Below are 17,086 nucleotides of genomic sequence, written 5' to 3' on the forward strand. Positions count from 1 at the left end.
TTAAGCTTTGTTCGATAAAATCAGGTAATATTGACCACCTTTAAAGGAAAGGAAGTCATTGCTTATGCCATATGGTGAAATAAGTCAGGAGTAACTTGGGGAGCTCCAAGCTAATTGGCTGTTGTCTTAGGACCCCTGCTGTTGACGGTCTATTTGCCTGATGAGCCCTCTGGTTCCTTGGTAGTCCTTCTTAGAACAAGGGAACCTGGCGTGCGCTCATAGGCTCTTTTTTATTTGGATCTACTAGAGGATAGTGCTGAGGTCTCTAATCCTTCAACACCCACCTTATCGTCTTTCTTCATATAAAAGAAAAACAGATGCGGTGTCAAATGCTTCATTCAAAGGAAGCCATAATAACCTGATGAGCATTGGCTTTGAGGGGAGAAGCTCCTTCTTGCTCTTTGAACACTGGGCTACCACCAACCTCATGTGTACACTTTCCTTCCTGGAAAAAAAAAAAAGGCACTACTGCATGAATTGTCATTTGCCGGTAGAAATGCAACCTCGCTTGTCAAATGCAACCTCGCTTGTCAAATGCAACCTCCCTAGTCTTTTGTAGAGCATTTGCCTGACAACTGGCAAGTAGCCAATATTTACCCATTCTGCAGGTCTGGAGAGAGGACTAGCATGCAGTCCGGGTACATATGTTAAAATTTTATTTTAGAAACAAATAGAAATGAAACAAAAATCTAATTCTAGCTTTGGCTTACGGGGCCTTCTTTATTTCAGTTCAGTGACTTAATACTGCGCCCCTTGGTTTTTATCTCTGGTCTTGTGTGAAGGACTCATTTACTTTTATCAATTTAGCTTCAAGACTTTGTTGGTTTGTGTTTAGTTGGCTTTTGAAACACATATTTAGCGCATAGGCATTCTGAGTCTTCTCTAATTTATTAAACATGCTCATCACCATCATCATCATCATCTTACTGTTGGCTACGTGTTACTTTATAAACACCTCACAAGGGATCATATCCCAGTGGTGTGTTACAGCACCATGCTTGAGAACCACTGTGATATATGCCATAATTCCATCTGAGACACTTTGATCATGACGGTATTCTGCTAGGAAATTTTTCAGTGACATTCCATTGCCATCTAGTAAAGCCAGATGGCTTAGTCAAGCCTCCATCCCCCTACACATCTGCTCCCGCCCATCTCCCGCCATGCTTCTCCCACCCCTGCATGTACAGTCCTGTCTGCCCCTGCTTCTCCCTGCCCACAGGCAGTTCCCCTCCCCTCTGCTGGTCCAACCGGGAGTCGTGCCTCTTCTACCAGGACTCCTCCGCTGTCCTTCTGCACTGAAGCCACGTGGTGTCCGTGGTCAGTGCCGCTCATTGACTAGTCACATATACTACCATGGGCACTTCCCCATGACTTCTGAGTTAGACCATAAGGTCGATGGGACAGAGACCAAGTCTCAGTGAGACCGCATACCACTCAGAGCAGGTAGGGAAAGCATAGAGCATGGTGCTAGAAAGTTGCATGGCAAGTCTGCCAGTCTATTTGCTGAGCACTTGCCCCATTTCAGGACCTTTTCTTTTTAATAAGAGCAGCACTTATTATGTGTCAAGCACACTTCTAGGCACTTTACAGATTTAACTCATTTAATCCTCACTATCCTATGTGACCATTACTACTAACCTCCCCATTCCACAGATGAGGGGCACAGAGCACTGTGAAGCTAGCATGAATTCCAACTTCATGTAGCAGAATTCTTTCTACTGTTCTCACATTTTCTCTTCTAATCCCTACAGCAACCCTGCAAGGAAACAAGGCTTACAGAGGTTGTCCTTGTCCTGGGTCACATAGCCAATAAAAAGCAAAGGGGGCTTGTAGGCTTCAAAACCCATTCTCTTTTCCACTGTGCAATTCAACTTTCCCAAGACCTCTTCCCCGTTTGCTCCAAAGTATTAAATTGTGAGGAAATCTGACACCAGCCTGAAAGTCAGCCGTTTACGTGCAAGTCACTGTTTGTTGCCTTATCCAGGGCAGTTAATCTGCGCATGTTTCCTGTTGCTGCTGTAACGAATTACCACACATTTAGTGGCTTTACTACAACATGAATTTACTGTCTTCCAGCTCTGGAGGCCAGACTCAAATCAGCTTTACTCGGCTAACATCAAGGGGTTGGCAGACCCACGTTCCATCTGTAGGCTCTAGGGGAGAATCCATTACCTTGTCTCTTCCAGCTTCTAGATGCTGCTTGCTTCCTTGGCTCATGGCCCCTTCTTCCATCTTCAAAGTGCTTCACTCCAACCTCTGATCCTGTCCTTTCTTTCTGACTCTGCCCTCCTTCTTCCCTCTTATAAGGACCGCTGAGATAACACTGAGGCCACCTGGATAATCCAGGTAATCTCCCCATCTCAAGATGCATGATCACATGTGTTAAGTCACTTTTACCATATAAAATAACATTTTCACAGGCTCCAGAGTTTAGGACACAGATATCATTGCTCAGCCTACTATAGTCTGTACTTAGATTATGGGCTGACTAAGCATTAATCTCTGTTGACACAAGATCCTTGAGATTAAAATCTGCCTTCTGCTATCACTCTGCTCACCACTCTCTGTGGGCTTTGCATGCATCAGTCTTCATTAATTATTATTCTAAAAAATAAATTGAAAAGAGAAATGAAAGGAAAAGGGATAGATGCTCGAAGGGTTAATGGAAATGAATTAGGCAGTCCACTCTGAAGGGTAATTTATATTTCCCTGTATGACACATGTTTTATGATTAGGATTGTGTCCATCCGACTGTACACACATATTGCACACATCCGTGCAGAGACTGAAACAATCACCATGGCCCCTGTTTTCTCCCTTGCTTAAAACTGTGATTACGTAGCCATTTCCCTATAATTTTTTTTTTAATCAGGGTTACAGTACAAAATGCCTATAGTGTAGCCGTATGAGAAGGCATATGCGAGTAGAGTCCCTGCTAGTAATATGAAGAAAAAAGAGGAATTTTAATGACAACTACAAATGCTTGAGAATTCTTTTTTTTTTTTTCTTTCTTTCATTTTTTAGATTAAAACACACACACACAGAAAAGAATGACTTTGGTCTGGATTTGAGGGCTGAAGACTGGCAGAAAGAATCAATTGAGTCATCAGTTTTGTTACATTCCAGTGACTAAAATATAAATCCTCATCATTTAGAAACCGTGCTTATTTAACATGTTGTATCCAGGGAGAAAAAAAAATCATTACGATGTTTATCTCATTTTTAGTCGTTGTTTTATAAGAAAATGGACACTTGATCCTTTAGAACCAACAGTAAATGTAAGCAAACAGAGGTTAGAAGTAAAATTTCACACGTGCAGTATTTTCATTTTTATTTATTAGCAAAATGTTCTTTGTAACAACTGCCCTGGATTTTAGCGGGTGTGCAGCCCCATGTTTCATATGGTAACAGGAATATTAAACCCAGAAGAAGCACTGTACTTCCAGGCAATTCTGATCCACAAGATGGCTGGGGTAGAAATTTTGTCCTCATTTAATCATTTTGAACAAGATTCCAGTCCTCATTTTCTTTATTTCTCTGCGCCCTAACTCACTGCGGCTCAGTTTGACCTCTGTTGTATACCAAGCACTGTCTCTCGAATTGCCTTTCGATCCTCTCAGTCTCTCATATCACAAAGTCACCTCAAATTCCAAAGGTCTAACACCAAGCTCAAGAACACAGCTACCCACCACCTTTGCCAGCAGACCCAGTCTTCCTTCCTGGGTCACGCCATCTTCAAGCGTGTTCTCCAGCCCATTGCCTTGATTCCAGTCCTCACAATGAACCAAACCATTACAAACAGCCTTTTACTTAGTGTCCCTGCTTTGTCTTATTTCTAATCCATTGTGCCCCAACTTGGTATCAGTGGTTCTTTACTACAGGCCCTCTGTTGAGCCTTTAAAATATTAACGTGTGCTGAGGGCCCCCAAATAGATGGTATGGAGTGTTATTTAGACTCATTGGACTGCGAAACCTTTTCTCCATGGTACACCTATTAATATCTCACAGGGCCATACTTTCTAGAACCCATCAGCCTTCATTGCCTGAATCATTTTCTACAAACTGGATCATGTTACCCCCTACTTTAAAATCCTTAATGACACCCTATGGTCTTGAGGTTTTGTCCAGATATGCCCAAGGCCCTTCAGTTTGCCCCTCACCCAACTTCTCAATCTCGGTTTCTGACTGCAACTTCCCCATGAACTCTATGTTCTACCTTCTCAGGTCTCCTCAGAGATGCCATGTTCCCTCACACCCTGGGTCTGTGCATACATGGTGCGACCCTGCCAGCACTTCTCATCTCCCTGGCCAACCCCTCATGGGTCCCCTCCTCTGTAGAGCCTTCCCCAATTTTCTGTAAAGGCTTAATTGCCTCTCCTCTGTATTCCCCCTTTCTAAAACCGATCACATCTGATAATACTTTTTCCCCCTCACTGGTCTGCAAATACCTGAATCTTAGTAACCAGTTTTTAGTCATCTTAAACTTCCAGCACCTAATACGGTGCATGGCACTCGGCAACTACTTAGTAAGTGTTAGGTGAAAGAATGAATGAGTGAAAAACTACAAGCAGAGCATGTTATGTTGAAACTAGAAAGTTGACCTTAGAAAGAACATAAATGTCACTTTGTGTTGGGCTCAATAATACGACTTGAGGGACCAAGGAAAGGAACTCAGCACTCAGTAAATGAAGCTACCAAGATGAAACAAAGGTGTCAATACAGGCAGAATTTATTAGTGTGCTGATCATGGGAAAATCTTTAAAAATACAGGACACTCAGGCCACTGTAATTTTGTATAGAAACATAACTTTTAGGGGCACCTGGGTGGCTCAGTCAGTTAAACATCCAGGTCATGATCTCAGGGTCATGAGATCAAGCCCCACATGGGGCTCCACACTCAACACGGAGTCTGCTTGGGATTCCCTCTCCCTCTCCCTATGCCCCTCCCCCCCCAAGATAAATGAATCATAAAAAAAAAAGAAACATAACTTTTAAGTACTCCCCTTATTGTATATTTTTTACTTTCTTATAAAACTTATGAATCTATGACCTTATTATCATGAAAGACATACAGCGGCAAAGATAAGCAACATAAATAGTATTTTTTGTTATTTCTTTTATGTATGGCACATATTTAAAAATAATCTCTCTTATTTTTAAGAGATCTACCTCTTCATACCACAGTATCATTTTAAATGATTCATAAAGGCAAACATTTTTCATTTAGTTTTATTAAATTTCTCTTGCTGTTCTCTTTTTAAAATTTTCTTCTTTCCATTCTGCTTCTCACTCCAGAACTATCTGCTTCATCAGGTAATCTCAACATTGTCCACAAAGTTGTCACAGACTTTGGAAACTTCATTAATTTGAAATTTTATCTTCGGCTTTTAAAAATGTCTAAAAATACCATTTCAGCAATGTCAACACACCAAGGAAACTTTTTGAGCGAAGAGGAGACAAGTGTTTAAGGGCCAACTCCCTGACGACATTAACTTAGCTAGAGAGTTGCCACCATACCTGGAGGGTCACAGCACCCAGCAGAGCACATGCAGCATCTGGCTAAAACCCGCTGCTGACTTACTTAGAAGCAGCTTCTGGTTAATGATAAAACAGCTCGATAAAAGGGGGATGTTCAGCCCATCAGCTGGATGTGTGTGTCATATCTTTGAAACATCTGGATTTGGGGATCTTTCGTTCATCCAATCATCAATTCAACAAACATGTATGAAGTGCGTGTTCTTTGCCAGATGCTACACTAGGCACTGGGGAATAAAAGAGGAGTGTATTCCCTTTTATCAAAAGATACATAATCCTCTGTGCATGCAGGGAAGCGGGGAGGGGAGGTAAATTGCAGGCACATAAACAACGAGCCCTCACAGGAGACACGCAATACCCTTCCAGGTTAAGGCCGGGTGGGAGGTGACTCATTCTTTGAGCCTTTGAATGGGGCCTTCCAAGATGTGTTAAAAGTTTCTGGGTAGGCATAAAGGCAAAGGGCGCTGCTCACAGAGTGAACAAGCTGATCAGAGGCCTGAGCAGAGAAGGCATTTGTGTGTCCAAGGAAGGGCACGTTGTCCCCATGGCAGGCCAGCAAGGAACAGTGGCTCAGCAGCTCAGTCTGGGTTCCAGCGTGAGCGCTCTCCAGGGCATTCTCACGAGTCTGAACCTTACCCCCTGGGTGCTAGAATTTCCCAAAAGTCTTCTGTGTAGGTCAAATTCCCAAACACTAAGTTGATTTTCTTTACGTTCTGTCGTAGCTGCTTTGTTACCATGTGGTCACAGACTTGTCACGGTGCAGAGGGGAATCCCCTGAGGGTCTGTCCCCTAAATCAGGTCCTATCTGCCAAGGGATGACCTGGCTAGGTTATGTTTCATGAACGATCACCCTCTGTAGCACAGTTTTATTACATTGCCACCCTTGAAATAAGACCAATGGTTTCCATCATCTGTTTCCTCAGTTGGAAAGAGAGAAAATTAACCTGCATTTTTCCTTACTGCCGCATTCACTAAGAAGCACTTCCTGAGCGGCTTGGATCAAAGAGCTCTTCTTATGCAGCTTGACTTGTTTGGGGAGCATTTATTCAAAGTGAACGGAAGCCATGTGCCTTCTTAGATATTTATAAAAAGAAAACTTTAGCCATCAAGCATTGAAGAGCTCTGTAGTCCTACAAACCCAACCTCACTAGTGAAGTGCCTAAAACATCAGTCACCGGGTTGCAGAAACTTCAAGAACATGTTCTTTATGCCTCACAGACTCAACAGGACCCATGGGGAATTTGTGCATTATAATCAAAGGATTAGAAGAAAAGTGGTTTGATGTAATTTTGAGGTTTAGGGGGATAATGATTTTATGAATCAGCTATTATTTCTCTTCAAGAGGATGTGAGGGCGATCTGGCTGCGACATCTGTCACCCCATTGATCGCCAGGGTTGATTCGGCTGATCTGGCTGGCTAGGCGGGTGTCCCCTTCTTCCCTCACCGCTCCATGTGCGTCCCTCCCGACGCTGCGCGCTCGGTCAAAGAGGACAACCTTCCCCGATAGAGGAGGACCGTTCTTCGGCCAAGGGTATACGAGTAGCTGCGCTCCCCTGCTAGAAGCTCCAAACAAGAAATATACACTGCATTTCCACTACAGTGTAGATATATTATACACCATACCTAAATGTCGTATTCCTCCAGCGTCAGTTACAAAATGTCACTCTACTGTTTAGCTCATACCCTGATCACTTTTTTACTAAGAAAAAAAAAATCATTAATTTTAAAAGAAAAAAAATTAGAGAATGCATGGAAGAAAACTAGAGATGGAGACATCCAATTCTAAGGTCTCTTATTTGAGACGTAACACTATCACACTGGGGGAAAGTTTTGAATGCAATTCTCAAACATGAATATGAGCAACAAAAGAACGAAAATCCCTTCCTTCATAGAGTTAAAAGGATAATGGATGATAATTTCCAAAGGGACGAGAGCTATTTAAAAGAGCTATTTAAAAATAAAAAATAATAAATAAACAAAAGGAAATTAATAGAATAGAGACTACTTTGGCTTTCCCAGCCTAGGAGGTTAAGGATGGGTTCTCCAAGCAGGTAAGAATGGAATTAAACCTGAATAATTAGAACCACTCAGCCACGTGATGGTGTAGGGGGAGAGTGGACCAGGTGGAGAGAAGAGCAAGTGCAAAGTCCTGTGGGAGAAACAAGCTGTGAATGTGGGAGAAACCACACACACACACACACACACACACACACACACACACACACACAAAACCAGTGTGGCTCAAATACACGGGGAACGGGGAGAATTGTATGAGATAAGACTGCAGAGGTGTGTCACGTTCTTCTTGTTCACTGCTAGAACCCAGAACCTAGAACCATGCCTGGTATTGAATAAATTTCTGTCGAATTAATGAATGAAGTTAAAATTTGAGTAAGAGAGTCTCTCCTTCAGGGCAGGGACCAGAACATGGAGGGCTTTGCAGCCCAGGGTTCCAGGAGTTTGGATTTCATTCTTATCACAAGGGAAAGTCATTGAAGGCTGTTAAGCATGGGAATCTTACGATCTGATGTATGCTTTGCAAACATCATTCCTGCTCCTGTGTGGAGAACAGACTTCCACTGTTCTTGAAGATCCGCTCTGCCTTCTCCACCTGGGTCACAGGAAGCTGACCTGTATAGACTCTACCCCCTGGCTTCTCATTGTGTTCAACCAATGGCATTTTCCGCAGGCTATCAGAAGGAGAGAGGCTGTTTTCAAGTTGAAAACATATGCCACCCATATCCTGCTAGGACCTAACTGAGAAAACTAGACACTGGTTAGGAAGCTTGTAGTAGTCTAAGCAAGAGATGATGATATCCTAATTCCTTATTTGTTGCAGAGGTAAAGCTTATTTATTTTGGGGGGACATCTGGAAGTATTTGCTCATGGATTGAGTGTCAGGGAAGATGTGGTGAGAAAAAAGAAACCCCTTTCCTACATTTCTGTCTTGGATATGGCACCATCAGGTAAATGGGAAGACTGAGAGGAGAGCAGATCTGGGGCAAGATTGGAAGGGCAAGGTCAGAAGTTCCATCTTGGACATATTTAGGTCCGGATGCCTGTTTGCACTTAAGTGGACATGTTGAGTAGGCCAAGGGGAGAGGTCAGAGCTTAAGATTTAAATTTGTGACTCACCAGCATAAACTTTGTTTTTTCCAAACAGTTACAATTTGAACAAAATTACATTAAGTTCACGGAAGAATTTTAATAATTCATAGAATGGAAACAATTGTGGAGGGGCTCCTGGGTGGCACAGCGGTTGGGCGCCTGCCTTCGGCTCAGGGCGTGATCCCGGCGTTGTGGGATCGAGCCCCACGTCAGGCTCCTCTGCTGTGGGCCTGCTTCTCCCTCTCCCACTCCCCCTGCTTGTGTTCCCTCTCTCGCTGGCTGTCTCTATCTCTGTCAAATAAATAAATAAAATCTTTAAAAAAAAAAAAGAATTGTGGAGAACACAGTCCCCAAGTTTGGCAAATTTTAGGAATCAGTAATCCACATGGTTGTATAATTATAGAAGAGTCCTGAAGAAGGGCTGAACAGTAAAGTTATAACTAATCTGATGATAGAATAACTGGGTGGTTGGAAGTGAGGGTTCAACAAAAATAAGGGAAGGCCGAACCTAAGAAGTCATGCAAAAGACTATAAACCCAAATTTAAAACTTTAGCTGTCTGTATAACAAGAAGGCATATTTTAAGTAAGTGGAAGTCTTAGCCACTAATTGAAATTCCCCCAACCACCAACTTCAAATTCCACAAATATTTATTGAGAATTTATATTCGCAGAAGGCACTATGCTAGGCAGTGTGGGTACAAAATGTATTGCAGAAGTAAAATCCTTTGAGACTTTATTGAACTGCTAACTAAACGAGAACTCAAATTAAGGTTCGCTTTTGTAATCAATGAAAAGGCCAGGGAGCCATTGAAATGAACGAGAGAAGCCAAAGGCCTGACCCCCTCACAGCTTGAATCATTAGCTCTGAGGCTGTAGATTTGTCCTCAATTAAGGCTGAACAACATGCTAGACAAGCCCTTGGAAGGAACTGTTTGGATCTGTGATGGGTGACAGCTGGCTTCCAGCCACCTCCTCCAGTCTACCTCCACACTCCGCTTCGTGGCATAGCCTAGAAGCCGTGTTCAAATGTAGCCTTTAGGCTCTGAGATCAGTGGGTCTAGGGAGAACACATTTCCAGGGCCACCACAGTGTAGATGAACTGTTTGAGAACATTGGTGCCCAACCTGGATCATCGACCCACCCCATCAGGGATAGTCACACAGTGGGGGCTGAGCATTGAATTGCAAAGCACCGCCCCTCCAGGGGGGCAGAGAGGGTGAGACCAGGCTCTGGCAGGCTTGGTGCGAGGAGGCCTGGGGCCCTCAGCAGGAAGCAGCAGCAGAATAGCCTCCCCCGGCAAATGGAAAGCAGCCCCTACAGCCACCGGAAAGAGAAGCTGAGCTCAGGCTCGTTCTCCAGCTGGGTCCACCATTCCCAGCCCGGAGCAGGTGTTCCATAGGAGCTGGGTGAATGAATGTTGCACAGAATGGAAGGAAACCAGTTTCTACCCCGTGTGGCCTTCGTTGAGTCACTTCTCTCCAGCGTCAGCTTCTTTATCTGTAAAGTGGGGTAAGATCGACCTCATTGGATAGTTTCGCCTTTACCATTTGCCTTCTTTTTATTCAGTGGTTAGGTAGTTGAATCCAGCCATAAGAAAAGACTTTTTTTTCCTTTGGGATTCAGTAAGGTTATTTTCATACCAAGCTTTTTAATTTTTTTTTAAAGATTTTATTTATTTATTTTGACAGAGAGAGACAGCCAGCGAGAGAGGGAACACAAGCAGGGGGATGGGAGAGGAAGAAGCAGGCTCCCAGCGGAGGAGCCTGATTGGGGGCTTGATCCCAGAACGCCGGGATCACGCCCTGAGCCGAAGGCAGACGCTTAACGCTTAACGCCTGCCACCCAGGTGCCCCCAAGCTTTTTAAATTTTAAATCCAAATAAAGGTTGCTCACCACTGGTTTGAATGGTTGGAAAGCTCTAGCATTAAAAGCCCTGACTAGGCAAAGTTGACAGCTTTTTTAACTTCATTATCCAGTCTTTCTGTGCCCTACAGCCACTCACAACGGCAAACAAAGGGCAGGTTTGCATGGGCGGGATCCAAACAGCCACTGGTTCTAACAGAGGCCCCCCTGGGTTGCACGGGCCCCTCCCCATTTATTTTATTCCCATTGGAAATGGTGGAGGGGTGGAGAGATGGTTCAACTGGAGAGATGGTTCTCAGTCCTGGTTGCACAGAATTACTTGGGAGATTTGTTATTTTTTCATTTTATTATTTTTATTATTTATTAATATTCATTTATTATTTTTTTCATTTAAAAATCTGATGCCTGGGACATCTTCCCAGAGTTTCTGATATAATGGATCTGAGATCCATCTAGGCCCCAGTACTTTTGAAAAGCTCCCAAGTGATTTTAAAGTGCATCCAAGGTTGGGACCACTAAGAGAGGGTGACAGCTGGGCCACAACAGCATTCTGACTATACTCAGTGTATGACTATCCTAACCTTGACTGTGATCACAAATCCCCCTTGCTGTTCCAAGTACAGCCCCCTGAGCACACACACACACACACACACACACACACACACACACACACAAGTTCTGAGAGGCCCCTGCTGCAGCAGGAGCTACTCCTTCAGCAAAAACTCTCGGGTTTGCATAGCCAGGCCTAAGCTCCCAGCGAGCCGAAGGGCAGCAGGTGGAAGGGAAAGCACTATTCTGGAAGAAAGCAAGGCACTCCCTAGAACACTGCCAATAAAGTATCCCCAGCACAGAATACTCATCAGTTGCTGATCTAAAAATGGCGAAAGGTTAGATCCGACTAAAAATGACAGAAAACCCAAAGCCACAATGGCTTAACTAAGCAAGAACAATATTTCTCGCTCATATAAACCCAGACTATCCAGGGTCCGTGCGGGGGCGTCACAATCAGGAAGATAGACTGTTTCCATCTGTTTGCCTATCATTGTCCAGGAGGGGAGGTTCAATTTTAGCCCTCATGTTCACATTCCAGCCAGCAAGAGGGAGAAAGGGAAGGGGGGAATGTCACCCTCGTTTTGTGGTCTTCTCCCTAAAACTGCACACCACCCTTCCATGTATATCTCATTGGCCAGCCCTGAGTCACGGGGCCAGGTGCACCTTCAGGGGAGATCAACAAAAATTGTCTGTATGCTGGGAAGTCATGTGCAGCTAGAAATTGGGGTTCTTTTGCTATTGCAAGGGAGGGGGCTACTGGGACAACAGCCAACAGTCTGGACCTGAGAGCGCCTCCCTTCCCCCTCATGCGACTGGATTGTAACTATTACATGTAAACAATGGGCTTGACTGGGGTCCCACTGAAAACCACTGAAATAAGACTATTTTCCTGTATCCCAAATTCCAGTGGCTCTAGCTCCCTCCCACTGCCCTGAGAACTCACCAGTCCTACAAGAAAAGTGTTCCAGGGGGGTTCTTCAGGAAACCAGGCCTTCCATCTAATGTCCCTCCAATAGGCTAGAAGGGATGTTTCTCCTTAGAAAGGCCTGCCTTTTGTGCCGATTAATTCCTGCAGATTTCACTGATGGCAGGAGCTGTCTCCTGTTCCTTCTGGAAGCTGCACAGATTACTTTCACTGGGTCGTAAATATGTTTAACACCCTATTATACTAACCTTTTAAACCAGTTGTCTTGGGTGGCTGCAAATCATAGTTTAGGAACAACTCTCTATGATTTAGAGGCCCCTGAAATTCCTAGATGCTCCAGTTAAATACTTGAAATTAAGACTGGAAGGTGTAGATCTTGCTTCAAAATTCATTTCGAGGAAAGGAAGCAAAATCCTTTGGGCTGGTTCTTAGGTTTTCTTCTTCTTCTGTTGTTTTTTCCACTCTTCACTCAGCCCATAAGGATTGGCAGTCAAACCTACCACTGTCCTATGTTAAATTGACTTTCTCTTCCTCCTGCAGTGCTCCAGGACCTGCGGAGGGGGCATCCAGAAGCGCGAGGTTCTTTGCAAACAGCGCATGGCTGATGGCAGCTTCCTGGAGCTTCCTGAGACCTTCTGTTCAGCCTCGAAACTGGCCTCCCAGCAAGCCTGCAAGAAAGATGACTGTCCCAGCGAGTGGCTCCTCTCTGAGTGGACCGAGGTATGTATGCTCCTCAGAAGGAGATCCTGAAAGAGACCTAAGGAAGAAAAGGAGGCACCCCAAACTTACACAAACAGAAAACGAGAACAGAACGAAATAACCCTCCTAGCATTATGGAACAGTATTTTTGTAACCAGTAATACCACAATGTGTAACTAGCTGTTAACTAGGCTGTGGGGACCTGAGGTAAGCAGCCAGCCCTTACTCAACAATCAGAAGCATGGAATTGTAAACGGGCTCCTCGTGGAACAAAACCAGGCCTTGTTTGGCCCAGAATTCTTCTTAGAAGACTGTGGTGTTCTACCTTTATCCCCACACCCACCTTCCCGACCTCCCGGCAACTCCTTCTCCCAGATGTTTTTAGTCTCTCCTCAGGAAGGGCAAAGCCTCTCTGGCTATTCCCTTCCAAGTTACTGGACAATAAGGAACATGATTTATTAGGAAAAGAAGGCCAGGGGAATCCTGCCTCTTTACTGTCAGTTTCCTGGCTCCAAGACGTTAACAACTTCCCAGCAAGAGAACTTGATTTCCCCTGTTGCTTGCATTTGGGGGGATGATTACATCAGCATCCACTATTCCTGACTTGCCTCATAAGTTAGGGATATACCCCCAACTAGCCTACTTTTCTAAATAATTCCTACTCGAACACTAGCATAAATTAAGTCGTTTACACCCAGCTTTAACTTGTTTTCAGCCCCTATACCACGCAGTGAATTGCCTACAACTCTCCTGGCTTCAAAGGCGTGGGTGTCTCCCCTAAAGAAGTCCCCCCAAAACTATTGCCTCATAAGCAGATTTAGCCAAGAACGGAAACGCCATTCCTGAAGTGAAAATCTTTGTGTTGAAAACAGATTCAAGACCCTGGCCTTTCTTGCACTGAACCATTTGCACTGGCCTTGCTGAGCCCCTTGCCTTCTCGGTGTGGTTGTGTGTATACGGGTATGTTGTATGTCTACAACAGGATGGGGCTGCCGTGGGTTGAAACCCACCACAGGGACACTTGCTTCCACAGAGGGAAAAGCTGCCCCTGAAAAGTAAGGTGCCACCTTTTTCAATCTAGGTTCTTAGAGTTCTTGCCCCTTATCACCTCACATAGGGTTCACTCAGATGGCGTCTACTAAGGGCATTGCCAGTGTGAGTTAACCTACATCACCGTTCTTAGAGTTCTTGCCCCTTATCACCTCACATAGGGTTCACTCAGATGGCGTCTACTAAGGGCATTGCTAGTGTGAGTTAACCTACATCACCGTTCTTAGAGTTCTTGCCCCTTATCACCTCACATAGAGTTCACTCAGATGGCGTCTACTAAGGGCATTGCCAGTGTGAGTTAACCTACATCACCAGAGGTTTTGGATTTGGCAATAAAATTGCCTTCTGGTGGGATCTCACCCCAAATGCCTCAGAACAGAAGTAGGTATGATTATTTTTCTCAAATTTTGGGAACAATTTCCTTTCAGCAGGATAAAAGATTAAAGCATGTAAAATCTGAGTGTGTGTGTCTGTGTATGTGTGTGTGTGTCTGTGTGTGTGCATGCGGGAATGTGTTAGTGCCAGTCTTCCATGGAATGTCGATTTGGGGTGTGGTATTCTATGGGAAAATCATAACAAAACGAACAGCGCAGCAGAGTGCACTGATAGAGTTGCCAAGTGAGTGACCCTAGATGAAGACTTCCTCCCAGGGCCATGTTGTAAAAGGTGTCCTTCCACTAAGTCTGTCGGTGATAGTTGCCATGAGTGGGATGCTGAGGAAGGGACTTGTGTGTATTCTAATTGTCCTTCCATGTTCCTGGAGTTTGTGGCCTCTCGGCACATGGGGCACAGAGAATTCGGAAAAAAAAAAATCCTTTAGGCCTGTGGATTTGAAGCAGGGACCCTTGCAACTAGGCACTAAGAAAAGGAGACTGCTGAATTGAGGTCCTCTGGGGCCCATTAAGTATCACGGACCTTTAGAACGGTGTTGTGTGTGCTTAGGAGTGAGACTCACAGGGGCGCCTGGGTGGCTCAGTCGGTTAAGCATCCGACTCTTGATTTTGGCTCAGATCGTGATCTCAGGGTTGTGAGATCGAGCCCCAAGTCGAGCTCTGCACTGGGTGTGGAGTCTGCTTAAGATTCTCTCTTTCCCTCTCCCTCTGCCCCTCCCCCATTGCTTGCACACATGCACGCATGTGCACGCGCGCGCTCTCTCTCTCTCTCTCTCTCAAAAAAAAAAAAAAAAGATTAAAAAAGGAGTTAGGGGGCGCCTGGGTGGCACAGCGGTTAAGTGTCTGCCTTCGGCTCAGGGCGTGATCCCGGCGTTGTGGGATCAAGCCCCACATCAGGCTCCTCCGCTGGGAGCCTGCTTCTTCCTCTCCCACTCCCCCTGCTTGTGTTCCCTCTCTCGCTGGCTGTCTCTATCTCTGTCAAATAAATAAATAAAATCTTTAAAAAAAAAAAAAAAAGGAGTTAGACTCACAGGCAAACTTAGATTTCAATCCTGACTCTGCCACTTACTGGCTCTATAACCGTGGGCTTGTTACTTAACCTTTCTAGGCCTCTGTTTGTGTATCTGAATACTGGAGATGATAATGTCCACTCATATGGCTCTTGGGAGGCTTCAGTTAAATGAGGCATATGAACTACTTTGTGCCTAGTAAAAGTTAGCCCTAGTATTGTTATGATTCCCTTCCACCCCTGCTCATTGTCAGGAGGAGAGGAAATAAGAGAAAGTGCTTATCTTGACTGGCTGGACCCAGGGTCATGGCCTAGGCTTCCCACGGGCTTTCCCAGTCTTCCTCGGAAGAGGAAGTTACACTTTGGGAAGTAGGACAACTTAGCCCTTATCCACGGAATGTTCTTAGGTTCTGGGTTATCTGGGTTGATGAATGGAAATTCCAAACATTGGGGAGGGGCTGGGAATGGTAGGAAGTAGGAAGTAATCACCAATTCACTGGGATTCAATTAAAGCTGGCACCATACAAATGTGCTGGGGGGGGGGCATTCATGGAGCCTCCAGTTGGCCCTGTCATCCCAACAGCCCTTGCCTTGGCTCTCTGACTGAGTTGAAACACACATTCCACATCCCCCGCCCCCAAGACTCCCCTTGGAGAAGGACGACCTGGATGATCTATGGGTGTTTTTCATCCTCAACTATCCGGGCTCAATCTTACAGTTACTGCACAGAATCCCTCAGAGACAGAATTAAGCCAAAATTTTAGACACTTCAAACAAAATTACTTTCAGATCCTATTCTGAGAACAAGACCCCTTAAAAGTTCTTACCTCTCTACAAGAATTCCTTGCCTCTCTTGAAAGAGTCGGCTATTATATGTTTTTAAATCATACTTTTATGAAAGTCATTTCCCCCAAAAAATATAAATGAAATTAAGGTCAGTGTAGTCAGTTTTAGAGTTAGAAGGAACTTAGAAGATCCTATAGCTTGGTTGTTCTTTTAAAAATTAAAGCCACAGAAGACTTTTTTCACATGAAATGTTACTATGAAGCCAAGAATCTAAAATAGATAAAATCAGAGCTGTTTTGGTTGAAGTATGGGTTAGGGTCCCAGATCTCCACAGGCTGGATCTCCAGATCACCTGCAAAGCCCTGAATCACTTTCTCAACATAGAACCGGGTTTGAAAATCCCTACTCTTGCTTAGTTTTATTTTAGAGATACGGAAATTGAGCCTCAAGAATGAACTAGACTTGACCAAAATCATAAACCCATCTTTGGACACACAGTCTTTTTTTCTGCTTGGCAGCATTAAACTGACCATGCTTTTAAATTTTCCAGGCTCTTTGCCTCCATCCCACCTAATCCCAGGATTTGGTGCTGTCATTTACAATAAAATAAGGGATGGGTGGGATCTGGAATCCACGATCATCAGGAAACAAAAGCAATGGGTTTCTTACCTCCATTTTCTGCATCTACAATGTCTTTCAGGGTGGCGTGTATCAGAGCTCATTGCATGGAATAGCTCATTTCAGTGGGTTAGCATATACAACTTGCAAATATAAGATAATATTTTTGGGGTTTAATGTCATTTTTCAAGTTAACGTGGCGCACTGCCATGACCCTAGTTCAGGTCTTTATCATCTCGAGCCTGGACTACTGTGTCAGCCTCCTTAACTGACATCCCCGCCTGCCATACATCTCCTACTCCCTTCCCTCCCGGACACTGTTGCCAGATTAACCTTCTCAAAACACCTCTTTCATCATTTCACTCCTCCCTCCAATGGCTCCTCACTGCCTTGTGGACTAATTCCAAGCCTCCTGTCTGAAAATTAAAAGTCTCCAACGTCTGGCCCCAAACTACCTCTTGAGCTCCTGACACTCTCGACTTGTTCCCTCTGTTCAGTCAAACTGGTTTAGCTCTGCCCCCCAGGCCTGCCTTGGATTTTTGCA

General features: G+C 44.5%; 1 protein-coding gene across 1 annotated transcript in view; it reads left to right on the forward strand.

Annotated features, from left to right (window-relative positions):
• ADAMTSL1 (ADAMTS like 1) overlaps positions 1–17,086 on the forward strand; it is a 376,065-nt gene that overhangs the window by 234,343 nt on the left and 124,636 nt on the right. Inside the window, exon 17 of the mRNA XM_040631464.1 lies at positions 12,529–12,708. Within this exon, the coding sequence (XP_040487398.1) occupies positions 12,529–12,708 (180 nt within the window). The remainder of the gene's footprint in view (positions 1–12,528; positions 12,709–17,086) is intronic.

Source organism: Ursus maritimus, unplaced genomic scaffold, assembly GCF_017311325.1.
Source record: "Ursus maritimus isolate PB19 unplaced genomic scaffold, ASM1731132v1 scaffold_17, whole genome shotgun sequence".
NCBI classification, from domain to species: domain Eukaryota; kingdom Metazoa; phylum Chordata; class Mammalia; order Carnivora; family Ursidae; genus Ursus; species Ursus maritimus.